The sequence below is a fragment of the Rana temporaria genome, chromosome 2 (assembly GCF_905171775.1).
Source record: "Rana temporaria chromosome 2, aRanTem1.1, whole genome shotgun sequence".
In the NCBI taxonomy this organism is placed as follows: Eukaryota; Metazoa; Chordata; class Amphibia; order Anura; family Ranidae; genus Rana; species Rana temporaria.
The window spans coordinates 439,743,005-439,756,506 of NC_053490.1; the positions used below are offsets into that span (position 1 = coordinate 439,743,005).

General features: G+C 47.2%; 1 protein-coding gene across 5 annotated transcripts in view; it reads left to right on the top strand.

The window, feature by feature from the left end:
• Nucleotides 1-13,502, top strand: part of MYO1C (myosin IC) — a 248,027-nt gene that overhangs the window by 135,095 nt on the left and 99,430 nt on the right. For all 5 annotated transcript variants that reach the window (XM_040338393.1, XM_040338396.1, XM_040338394.1 and 2 more), the window contains exons 4-5: nt 10,726-10,924; nt 11,159-11,239. In XM_040338393.1, coding sequence (XP_040194327.1) covers nt 10,726-10,924; nt 11,159-11,239 — 280 coding nt within the window. The remainder of the gene's footprint in view (nt 1-10,725; nt 10,925-11,158; nt 11,240-13,502) is intronic.

The window sequence follows — 13,502 nt, forward strand, 5'->3', positions numbered from 1 at the left end:
GTGCGGGTTCCATCGGGGAAATCATAAGAGCATATATGGTGGACAGTGTCCTTGGAAGCAACCCCTCACTCGAACAGAGGATCTCGAAGGGGGTAAGTGGCCTGTTAAACTCTCGTGGGTTAGGTAATGATTCAAAGAAGTGTCTCAGTTGGATCGCTGTCCAAAACGGCAGTCGAAAGCACCCCCCTCTTCCCTCAGCATGCTCAGTGAGGGCCAACAGTCATTCACTAGGAAGTGTCTCGCTTGTGTGCAGTGTATACTCTGAAAAACATTCCTGGCCTGGGGGGACAGCCCCGGCGGGAATTTTGGATTCCCTGAAATAGGGTATAGGGGAGACTTAGATGTGGGATAGGCCTGTGTAGAAAGTGCCCTCGTCCCTACTCGGAGCGTCGTTCCTATAAGCGGGTGCTTTTTGATATCCGCCGACAGATTTTCATAACGCCAGACAGCTCCTTGTAAGGGTACCTGTGTCTGAGACTGTTCGAGATGTGTCCACAGTTTCAGGTCGGCGTGGCGGCACCAGTCTACCATCCTACCTAGGTGTACAGCCTGCGAATACTTCTTCACATCAGGAACCACAAGCCCCCCCTCCAGCTTAGGTAGGGATAGTAGGGCTCGGGGTAATCTTGGCTTCTTTGCCCAGATAAATTTGGTAAACTGGCTACGTGTTTGTTTAAAGAATGCCGCAGGAATATGGATAGGAAGTGCCTGTAATAAATAGAGGAATTTGGGCAGAATACACATTTTAATAAGGTTACAGCGGCCAAACCATGAATGGAGGCCCTTGTGCCAGGAGTCCAGTAAGGTCTGGGTCTTGCTCAATAGAGGGGGGAAATTTAGGTTAAAGGTATGTTTAAGATCCGCCGGAACCCGGGTGCCCAGGTATTTCCATGAAGTGTCTGTCCATTTGAAATTAAAATTGGATCGTAATGTTTGCGTGGCAGTTCGGGATAGCCCCACGCCCATGGCTTCCGATTTACTGCAATTGATTTTAAGGTTGGATATGCTTCCGTAAGTGCCGAATTCCCGAAGCAGATTGGGGAGGGAGATTAACGGATTAGTGAGTGGAGAACATCAAGTCGTCCGCATAGGCCGATACTTTATATTGGAAGTCCCCTACCTTAAGGCCTAGAATGTCCGGGTTATTCCTAACTCTACACAGAAATGGCTCCAGTGAGAGGGCAAAGAGGAGGGGCGACAAAGGGCAGCCCTGCCTAGTCCCGTTCCCAATCGGGAGTGGGTCAGACAAGATTCTGTTTACTTTAATCTGTGCTGAGGGGGTGGTGTAAATCTGTGCTATCCATCTAGTCATGGTACCTCCAAGTCCAATATGCCTGAGGACCGAGAACATATATTCCCAGTTGACCCGGTCGAAGGCCTTCTCCGCATCGGTGTTCAAGAAGACTGACGGCTCATGGGTCTGATTGGCCACATGCAGGAGGTTTAGCACTTTGATTGTATTATCCCTGGCTTCTCTAGTGGGAATGAAGCCTACTTGATTTAAGTGAACTAGCGTTTGTAAGTGTCTGGCTAAACGGATCGCTAAAATCTTGGTAAATAGCTTTAGGTCCGTGTTTAGAAGGGAGATCGGCCTGTAGCTGCTGCAAACCAGGGGGTCCTTGTCTTCTTTAGGAATGACCGTGATATGTGCCCGCAGCGTATCACCGGCAAAAGCCGCCGTGTTCCCTAGCTTATTATAGAAGGACACCATATGGGGACTCAGGGATGGGAAGAACGTTCTATAGTACTGTGAGGTAAGGCCATCTGGTCCCGGAGCCTTACCCTGTTTAGTTGAGGCCAGAGCCGCCTCCAACTCCTCTGACGTGATGGGGGCCTCGAATTCGGTTACAGCTTACGGTGACAGTGAAGGCATTTGGGCAGAGGCTAAATATGCCTCCACCTGGTGCTGCGTTCTGGGAGGGGCTGGTATATTATATAAATTTGCATAGTACTCCTTAAAAGTATTAGCTATGTGTTGTGGTAGGCTGACTTTCACGTCTGCTGCCGTCTTAATGTGGGGGACGTAGGTTTGCGTTTTCAAGTCTGCGACCGCCCTGGCCAGGATCCGCCCACACTTATTTCCTGACTCATAAGATACGAGACGACATTTCTGTAGCGCAGCTTTGGCCCTGTAATTGAGGAGTTCGTTAATTTGGGAGCGAATAAATGACAGTTCCCCTTGGGGGTCGGGGGAGCTCTTATGTCGCATGTCCGCCTCGTGGAGATCCGCTAACAACTTTTTCAGCTGTTCCCCCCTTTTCCCTTTTAATGCGCGAGCCGTGTTTTATAACGATTCCCCTGATAACCGCCTTGTGCGCCTCCCACACTGCCCCAGGGGTGCAGTCCACCTCTGTGTTTGTTTGGAAGTAGAATCTTAGCTCCCTGTTAACCTCTTCCAGCACTTCTGGGTTCTGTAGGAGGTTTTCGTTTAACCGCCAAAAGCGATTCCTGCGTAAGTGTTGATCCGAGAGCCTATGGGTCAGGGTAATAGGGGCGTGGTCGGACCAAGTCCGAAGCCCTATGGAGGAGTTCAGCACTGCATGTAGTTAACCGTGTGGTACGAGGAAATAGTCTATCCTGGAGTATAGTTTGTGGGGGCGGGGGGGGGAGTAGAACGTATAATCTCGTTCTCTCGAGTGCTGGAGACGCCATACGTCGATCAATTGTGCATCACGGAGATCCCTGACTATTTGTTTGCGGGTTTTGGACGACAGAGAGGATGTTGCCGAGGACGTGTCGACACTGGGGGATAGCGGGACATTAAATTCCCCTCCTAGGATAAGTTGGCCTTCCCAAAAGCGGGACAGTTTCGAGAGAGCCCGGCGTACGAAGGAGTCTTGGCCAACATTTGGGGCATATATGGTTGCAAACGTCCGTAATGTGTTTTCAATCGAGCCTTTGAACGTATAACGTCCCTCCCCATCTACTAGCATATCCCGAAGGGACCATGGTATCTTACTGGACAGAAGAATAGTGGTACCTCTAGATTTAGAGTTGTAGGTGGAGTGGTAGGCCGTGGAGAAGAATCTGTTTTTGAGAACCGGTAGTCGGTTACCTTTAAAGTGCGTTTCTTGGAGGAATGCTACGTCCACCCGCGCTTTCCTTAAATCAGCCATCAGCATCCGTCTCTTTTCAGGGGTGTTGAGGCCCTTTACATTAAGGGAGTATACTGTAAGGTCGTCCATCCTCAACCCGCTTGGGAGAAGGGGGGGTACTAACAGGGCCCGTGGGAGGAGTGGGGGATGGAGAGAAGAGAGGGGGGGAGGGGAGGAGAGTGGGGAAAGAGGTAGGTCACAAAGCTCAGTAAAAGGGAGAGAAAAATAAACCAGAAAGAGAAAACACACAGAAGAAAACAGGGGGAGACAGATAATGGCAGTCTATCTTCGTACTCTAGCACAGCTCAGCCAAAATGGCCAAGGGGTGTGCCTTCCTATGTGGGGGCGTAGCTGAAACAGGTCATAGAGCGACGCCCCCGACCCATCCCGCCCCACCGAAGCCTGGGGAGCTGTGCACAGGCATATTGTTAGGGTCCTGAGATCTCGGCCCCAAAGCTCGGTGGATGCGATCAAACTCCATCCTCGGAGGAAGTGGGTCCCCCGGGAGACTGCGGAAGATGGCTGTGGCGGTGTCTGTCTGTGGCCCGTTGCCTCTGGTAAGCACCGCAGACGAAGGTTATTTCGTCTACTTCTGTCTTCCATCTCTTCCATATGGAGTTGTAGCATCGTGGCAGCGTCAATATGTGCATCTTGAAGGTGCTCCAGGGCAGCCACTCTCTGCTATAAGTCCGCCACTGAGGTCTCCCCTGTAGCAAGCCTTGCACCCAGGGCGCCCGACTCCCCCCTGACCTTGGGTAGTGTCCGATTTTATTAAGTCAGCAGCTACACTTTTTGTAGCTGCTGACTTTTAAATGGCTGGAACTCCGCTTTAACGACAAAAGATGTTGAAAAAAACATTTTTTATTTTCTGCAGAGACCTATCCATTTAAAAAAAAAAAAAATTGTCAGTGATCAGCGATTTGTAATGGGGCTGTGATAGTGCTGTGGGTAACTGGGGGGGGGACTGCTTAACTACTTAACTGCCATTGACATCACCAGTCACACTAATACAGTGATACTATACACTGTCACTGTACTAATGGCACTGGCTGGGAATGGCCAGGACTTTCTGGCAGGCTCCTGCTGTGTACAATCACAGCAAGAGCTGGGCAGGGGGCTCGCATGTGCGTGCCCTAAGCCTGGAAGTAGGCAGTGATGTAAAAGTACATTGCTTTGCCTACAGCAGCCACTCGCCTGCAGTACATTGCAGGCAGGCGCCAAGTGGTTAATATCACGTCAGTATTGCATTAATAACATAGACAACATGAATCGGTGTCCGTATTAATGCGATCACCCAGATTGCATGGCCTGTGGATGTTAAGGTTTTTTTTAAGCTGGGAACACATTGGCCAAAAATTGAGCAGCAGGAACTGGACAACTTTTAGTCAGTGTACAGCTGTCTGTCCGACTGGCGAAGGGACATACTGGAAAATCAGTAGCCAATAAGTGCTTTCAGTCAATGGCTGCAATCGCTGATCAATGTATTCTGTGTGGAGGGGGGGGGGGGGCATCTGTCGGAATACAACAGCACAACGGGGGAGGTTGCTGCACCAACATTGTTTGTGTTGGCACAAGGATTTGCAGTGTGTGTCAGACTTTATGTGCAACACTTGGCTGAAGAATTTACAACCTGCCGTTTACTAGTTCCTAAAGATAAGTTGACTAGGAATGTTTACTTCTGCTGTTGCTGGATGGCGCAATGATCAGCTCATTCATCTGGCCATCTTTAGTGCTGTCACTTACTCAAGCCACTACAAGGCTTTTTCACAAAGATCAAACGTTTTATGTACTGCGAGGACCTATCATGGCAATCCCTTCAAGCTGCATCCAACCAGATACGGCCTTATATTATATATGATAGTTGTTGACAAATCTTAAGGCAATTGTAAATTGATAGGCTGTGTAGACTATAGCCGCTAGCAATAGTCACTGTGTTCTCCCGGCAGGGAAGGCTCCCTGTGCCCCCCCCCCACATGGAGAATACAATTGCTCCTTGAGGGATCCCCCCATCAACATTGACTGTATTGATGGGGGAATCAAGCAATTTTGTTTCCTGCAACCTGTGTTGGAAGAAAGAAAATCATATATGGCCTGCCTAAAGGAGATTGTAAAATATGTTGTACTGTCTATAACTAGTTTTACACTTTGTCATGTGATGAAAAAAACACATACAAAACGTAACATGGCTGCGTTTATTGATGTGTTCTTACTGCGTTTCCCATGCATTTCAACCAGGTGGTGTTTTTGGTGCAGTTTTTTTTATTTTATTTTTTTAACTGACCAGATGCAGCAAGTAGGATTTTTAACCACTAGGGAGGAAGGAGCAAAGGACCATTGTGAAGACATATAAAGAATTTAAAGGGATACATTTTTTCTTGCACTAAACGTGCCAATTAATTCATATTACCGTATAATATTCAAAGTCGAATATTATACGGTTCTATTTAAAAATATATATATATATATTTTCAAAACCGTAATTTTCGTTAGTACATCCTGCATTTTTTGTTTCGGCACCAAAATTTCTATTCGGTGCACCTCTAGTTTAAATGCCTGATTTGTCCAGGGCAGTGGTCTCCAAACTGTGGCCCTTTGCTTTATCTGGCCCTTGGACAGGGCCGGACTTACCATTGGGCTTGACTGGGCTCAAGCCCATGGGCCCCGCCCAATAGGGGGCCCCTTACGTTTAATTTTTTTCAATAATATGCCAATCATTTAAAGTGGTTGTAATGTAAACCCTCGGACACAGCATTGTCTTAAAAAATAGCCCATAACACAGGCAGCTGATCATTTGCATGACGTCACCGCGCTTGCGCTCATTAGCCCCTCTAAACAGGCAATTAAAGCTTGCAGGAATGCAGTTTGTGAAAACTTCCCCTCTGTCCAGCACAGAGGAGAAGTCTCGCTGAGTTTAGCTCCTTCCACTCTTCCTGATACCCTCCCCCGTGTGACTAAAGAAGACGTCACAAAAGGGGAGTGAAAGAAAACGGCAGCCGCAGACACAGCAACGAATGGTTACGGCACATGCGCAAGATTACCGACAGGGACACAGTAAGGGCGGAAGCGACGTCCTAATTTGAATCTCATAACAGCAGTACAAATGGCACTTGAGAAACCCAGAAATACAGAGAACGAAACCATCCTAAAAAAGGTATTTGCAGGCCTCATTTTTGGGGGATATATATATATATACACACATACACAAGCTATGTTTTAGAGCTACACAATTCTGGATAAACAAAACTGTAAAAATCGGCCAGGGGTTTACTTCAGAATCGTGATCTCTATTTTTATTCTCAGTTTATCCAGAATTGTGTAGCTCTAATACATAGCTTGTGTATGTATCATTTTGTTCTATTTAAAGTAATGTATAGAAGGTAGGGCCGAAAATGACTCAAGCCCAGGGGCCCCCACCACCCTAAGTCCTGCCCTGCCCTTGGAGCACTCTTCATCCTCCTGGCACCAGGCACCCTTCCTCCTGGCACCAACCATGAGGCACCATTCCCTACATTAATGATGGGGGTACAATTAATTTTTTTTTTTTTTATTCCCACTGACCGTCTCGTCAGAAGCATTAATTACTCACACTGATGCTGGGGCAACTTCTACTGCCTATGGCGTCCATTAGTCCAGCCCTCCTAAAGTCTGAAGGACAGTAAACTGGCCCTTCATTTATAAAGTCTGGAGACCCCTGATTTTAGGGGGAACATAAAAAGTAACTATACTTGCCTTATTCCCTGCCCCTGCAGGATTATTCTCGGCTGTATGACTGGCCCTGTGAAGATGCTTCCCTTTGGGGCTCCGATAGTCATGGTCACTTGTTTTGATTTGAAAAAAAAAACTTTTATTGAGCATAGAGAATAAATGAACAGACGAGTGATAAGTGCAACATGCACTACAAGTACAAATCAATCCATTTAACATACACAGGGACATGCAAAAAAAAAAGGGGGAAAAATGAGGAGGGAAAGTGTTTACGTGGTATGGGCTGTGGGGCACCAAAGCAACAGGGGGTCAGAGGGGGAGGGAAGTCCATGAGAGGAGCGTGTGTTTACCGGGCGGGACCACATCTAGTCCTCCACAGTACACGTGGAGGAGGAGTCTTTTATAGCCACCTATCCCAAATCTTATTGTACTTCTTTGGGAAGCCCCTGCGGGTATACATTACTTTTTTGTAGGGGAGAGTAGTGTTGACAGCTCTGATCCATTGCTGTAGAGTGGGAGGAGCCCCCCCTCATCCACATCCTGGCGACCTGCAACCTAGCAAGGAATAATGTTTCTTGCAGAAATATATTTAAGTACTTTTCGCCTTCAGGGAGTGGGAGGAGCCCCAGCACACATTGACGGGGGCAGAGGGACACGGGGGAGCCCATGCGGTCATGGAGGAACCGGACCACCTGGGCCCAGAACCCTTGTATGGGCGGGTAAAGCCAGAGCAGGTGGAAGGAGGAGGCGTTGGGGTGGCCGCAGCTGGGGCAGTTGGGGTCGTGGTCTCGTCTATTTAGAGATGCAGTAAGGCATCAGGTGCGACCTGTGGAGGATAAACAGGTGGGTGAGGCGGTCAGAGAGTTTGGGGGAAACAGTTTTACAGTTGGTCAGGGCTTCATCCCAGTCTTCGTCAGTCACAGCGCCCAGGTCAGGCTCCCAACTGAATTTCAGCTGATAGACAGTGGTGGTTGCCAGGGCTGCAGGAGGTACATGTAGAGTTGGGAGATGAGTCTTTTGTGGTCTGTTTCGGACACAATGTCAACCAGCAAAGGGACCTTGAGGGCTGGGATAGAGTTACCGAGCTGCGTGTTGAGTGCGTGTTGGAGTGGAAGGAAGCGGAAGAACATGTGATTGGGTAGCACGAAGTTGTCCTTGAGTGTTTGGAATGACCTGACCGATCCGTGAGCCACAACTTGCGACAAGTAAATAACGCCCTTGTCGATCCACAAGCCGTGGTCGGGGATAGAAGTAAGTTCGGGCAGGAGGGGGTTGTCCCAGAGGGGTGTGTGGGAGTGGGGAGAGGGTGCCCTGCCGAAGCGCATGGCAAGCTTCCATATCTTGCAGTGATGAAACAGCATGTGCCCTTCATCACCGGCCACAGGCAGGCCGCGGGGTCCACAGAACAGGAGCTGGAAGGAGTGGCACAGCGGGCCTGGGGCACGCAAGCAGACCAGGGCGGAGTAGCGGTCTCTGTCGGAATGGTTGTAGTGGAAGAGGTGCGAGAGTTGGGATGCCATGTAGTAGAGGAACAAGTCAGGGAGTGCGGCGCCGTCCAAGCCGGTTGGGCACTTCAGGACCTGCCAGGACAATTTGTGCCGGAAGGAGCCCCAGACAAAGGTGTTGAGGATGGCCTCCATGGCTTTAAATATGCGTGGAGGGAGGTAGAGAGGGGCCTGCCAAAAAACATAAAGCAATTTGGGGAGAAGGATCATTTTGACCAGATTGATCCGGCCCATTACCCCTAGGGGGAGACGGGACCATATCTGCGTTTTCAGTTTTAGTAGGGCGAATAAGGGTTCAACATTGAGGGTGGTGTAGTCAGAGGGACCTGGAAACATTGACACCAAGGTATTTAATGGTGCTTGCTCTGACCAAGGGGAGCGCGGCCTGGTCGACAGTGGGGGCACCCGTGTCTAGAGGGAGGATTTGGGACTTAGTCCAGTTTATCCGGAGCCCTGAGTATATCCCAAAGGCTGTGATAACCTGGAGAGCCGCCTGGAGTGAGCAAGGTAGAGAAGCATGTCGTCGGCATAGAGGCCAACGACCTCGGTCAGCCGACCACAGCGAAGGCCTCTAATATTGGGGTGGGCCCTAAGAGCTATGGCTAGGGGCTCCACTGCCAGGGCATAGAGCAGGGGTGAGATCGGGCAACCCTGGCGTGTGCCACGGGAGAGAGGGAAGGAGGTGGAGACCCTGCCATTGACCTGGATACGCGCCGAGGGGGACTGATAGAGAAGTTGAAGCCACTTGATGAATTTTGGGCCGAATCTGCGGAGGCATTCCCACAAGTAGCTCCATTCGACGGAGTCTAACACCTTGGCGGCACCTAAACTGACTACCACCCTGGAGCCCACATCCGCGTGTTGGGCCTGGAGGTTCATGTGGAGCCGTCTAAGGTTAAAGGCCGTATTTTTGCCTGGCATAAACCAGGACTGGTTGGGGTGTATGAGGCTGAGGGTAACTTTGTTGAGGCGCAAGGCTAGGATTTTGGCCATAATTTTGATGTCGAGCTGAAGGAGAGCGATGGGCCTATATGATTCTGGGAACAAGGGGTCCTTGCCCGGCTTGGGGATGAGTACAATTAGGGCTTCGCCCATGGACGCCGGAAGGGAGCTCGTATCGAATATGTGCGTGTATAATTGGCAGAGTCGTGGGATGAGGATCTCGCCGAATTGCTTATAGAACTCGAGAGGGAGTCCGTCGAAGCCGGGCACCTTAGATGTGGGGAGCAGTGCCAGAGCCTCTGTGACTCATTCCTCGGTGATGGGCGCCTCCAACTGGGACACCTGGGGGAGGGTGCAAGTGTAGGGAAGTTAATGTCCGTCATGGTCACTTTTTAATGTTGTCATGTACAGTGCAGGGCCAGCAGTCCTACATTGTTAATGAAGTTGCCAGAAGCCCGCCCACAACTCAGAGCGTCGGAGAGGGGGAAGAACATAAACTCCTGGCGAAACGAGGAATACGTTACTCAAGTATTTAACCCTTGCAGTGTAGGGAGAGCCCCACTGCAAGGGTATTTTTTTTTTTTATTATTTTTTTTTGCCTGAAGTTAAGCTTTAAGTTGATATAATTATAAGACAGTCCTATTTAATATAGAACACACAAAATCTGTAGCCTTCTATATTTAGGCCATCAAACTATTCCATAGAGAAATGGATATAGCTACAGACCGAGTAGAAGGCACACCTTTAAGGAATGCTGAATCAACTGTTAATGCTTTAACATCTTGTTAGATTTGTCTATATTTCTTTAGCAGAGCTTAATATGAATTTCTAGGCTAGGCATTAACCCAGAATGGCTGCTTTCTTTCTTTATGGTTTACAGTAAGTAGCACATAACCTTGTCCTGGAAGTCGTATGGAAAAAACAAAAAACATTGTGAATCTTTTAGGCAGAATAAAAAAATGCACCATTGCAGTTATGTATTTCATAAAAATAAAAAAAAATCTTTAAAGGTATATTAACTAGCTTAATTACCCAAAATTGTCTTCTGCCAGACCGATACTGTACAGGGGTTTACCAAAGGCTGATATGAAGGGCCAGTGAGGCTCTGCTGCATGTATGGACAATAAACCTGCTGACATCAGGAACGAGCTTGATGAGCTCAGTAAAGATCTCAATGTACATCTGTTTAATTTTTCTATCAGCAAGAAAGAGTTGTGATTTGATCCTAATTTTCTTAACCAAGCTGTGCTGCCACTAAAGTAAAGGTCCAGGCCTGGGCTATGCTGTTTTGCAGGAGTGTTTGAATCAGGCAGGCTGAACACACCTGTGAGTCTTAGGACAGGTAAAAACCTTTGCAAATAATGTATTGCAACTGTATTTTTAGCTGCTTGTCTGGAGTTCAACCTAAAGTTTTATTTTATAGTATTAAATAGTCAAATCAGTTTTTTAAGGCTGGTTTATTCTTTTCATTTCTTTAGATATGCCATAGCAGATAACTCCTACCGCTCCTTGCGCACAGAGAGGAAAGACCAGTGTATTCTTATATCTGGTGAGAGTGGGGCTGGGAAGACTGAGGCCAGCAAGAAAATCCTACAGTACTATGCTGTGACGTGTCCCGTCAGTGACCAGGTGGAGACCGTGAAAGATCGACTTCTGCAGTCCAATCCTGTTTTGGAGGTGAGAGACTGATAAGGAAAATAAACTTCCTAGAAGCTGATAAAGAATAAATTGCCTCATCTCCAGGTGTCAATGGAAGGTGTGGTTCTATAAATGTTTTGCTGCCGTGGAAACAGAGCAGCCTTGTGAGAACAGAATTTACTGCATTGATCTAAGCAGCAGCAAAACCTGCTTTTATATATTTCATGTATAACTCTGACTGTCTCAGAATTATTTTCTGATTTTTGTTTTCAGGCATTTGGCAATGCAAAAACCTTACGAAATGATAATTCCAGCCGCTTTGGAAAATATATGGATGTGCAATTTGATTACAAGGTTAGTGTAGCTTGAACAAGTATTTGTATGTTTATAACCGACCTCTTCACAATATAAACCTGAGTTTATCCTCCAGATCTCTCTCATCTTCCAGCAGCCCTCTTCATTTAATGACTACCTTTGCAACCTCCAAAGTGTCTGCAGTTTAGTTAGGATATATGTAAATATATTTCTTCCACAGGTCATATGTAATGCAGACTAGAGTTGAACCAATACTAGTATCGGTGACGATACCGAGCATTCGCCTAATCCGATACCTGGTCAGTCAGGGGATGATCGGTGCGGGGGGCTTTACAAGCACCGATCTCCCTGTAAAGATTTCAATAAAGCAGCTGACAGCCGCTTCACCTCCTCTACATCCTGCGGCTTTCAGCCGCTTTAATTTAAATCTATACAGGGAGATCAGTACTTGTAACAGCCTCCGCACCGATCATACTCTGAATGTCAGCTGTCCTCTTCCAGTCCCCCCTGCCCTAGATCTGTCAGGATGGAGAGCTGAGGAAGGAGCTCCTTCATTTTCTGGCTGTGTCCATAACTGAGCATAGTAAACTATGTTTACGTTGCTTCAGTTTATGAACATGAGCTGCTGTCTCTTGTCCCTTCATTTTTAGTGCAGCTGAGGCTGCTGAGAAAGGGACTGGGGAATCTGTGTCCTCGGTCACTTTCCCTGTCTCAAAGGGGTGATGTTGGGTGTCTGTATAAATTGTAAAAAATAAAATTGTAAAAAAAACAAAAAAATACCGACACGGTCCACGCCTCATTAGTGCCACCTATCAGTGCTGCATTATTGGTGCTACTGTTGCATGACAAAAAAAGTATAATTACTTGTACTCTGTCTTAAAGTGGTAGTGGTGAAACCCTAATGCAGACAATTGAGCAGTGAAAGTAGATCTCCAATTGTTTGTAATTACAAGTCCACATCAACAAGAGTTTTTTTTTTTTTTTTCTTTAAAAGTCAACCATAAATCTGCTGTTTTATTTATTTTTTACATAACATTTTCCTACCCTAATCCAACTTATTTTACATGCCATCCTCCCAGTGGTGAAGTATTCTTTCCCCAAGAATATGATATTTTTTTTTTTATACCCTAAAAACACAAAAAAATATATAAATGATAAAATGTTACCATGTTGGCTAGTGTCGGCTGTAGAGAGCTGTGCAATCCACTTTTCTTGGACCTTTCTATGTGTACCGCCAGTTTCAAAGCTGTAGGAAGTATCAATGGCCTGATTGGCACACTTGTACAAGCCATTTTTCACAGTGACAGATAGGATTCGTAGTTTATTCATTCACAAATCTGTACTCTAATTTTAATTGTGACAGCTGGTTGGGAACCCCACCCACTGTCACAGGGACAGGGGCTCTGGCAGTGGTAGGCAGGTAATTGGGAGCATGTTGCATCCAAAAAACTGTTGAACCTTTCCTTTAAACATCAAGAAGATCCTATCATACATGAGCAACATTTTGGAGTCACACCGGGCCTCTTTATCATCCTTGTGTGATAATTTTTCGTTCATTGACGGACACCGCTCCTTTAAACTTGACCTTAGGGTTATATGCCTTCTATTAGGAGAGGACTAGGCAGAACATGTAACGGCAAAGCTGAACAGTACTGCCCAGGGAGCGGTCCTACTGGCTATAACCCCTCACACTGCAGCCAGCAGCTCAGTTTTTTTCTGCCTAGCATAGAAGGACCTGGCTCCCATTGGTACCATTGGTCCTGGAGATTTTGTTCTACTATTTTTGATCCTGAGATCTACTATCAACAGCTGGCTGGGTGACAGGCTGGATAATATAGAGTAGCAGTAGTGAGTCCCAAAAGGTGCTAGACACATCCACAGCGTAGTGAACAAGTCCCTGTTGAGACGAAACGTCGGGAGGCGGCGCTCTGACGTCACCGCGTTACACGTGTGAGGACCCGGATATTCCGGGCACACGCTCCTGTACAGGCCGGCCGGCTGTGTGTTTTATATGCTTGTTTTTACTTCGATTGATGTAAGTACCCAATCTGCTTTTATACAAATAAACCTCCATACAGTATCACACTATGTGCTCTCCTTGGTTTCTTCATATGTTTTGGAGTATTGCATCGGGCTGGTACTAGTGGGGATTATTCGCTACTGAGGCTTCACCATTGGACGGAGGACTAATCTTGTTCCTGCAGTGGAGATTGGATATCTGTTATTCATGCTGTTTAAAAATTGATTTGCGGTAAGAGTCAGTGTTACTCGTGGGTGGAGGTCTCCTGTCTGTTACCGATCA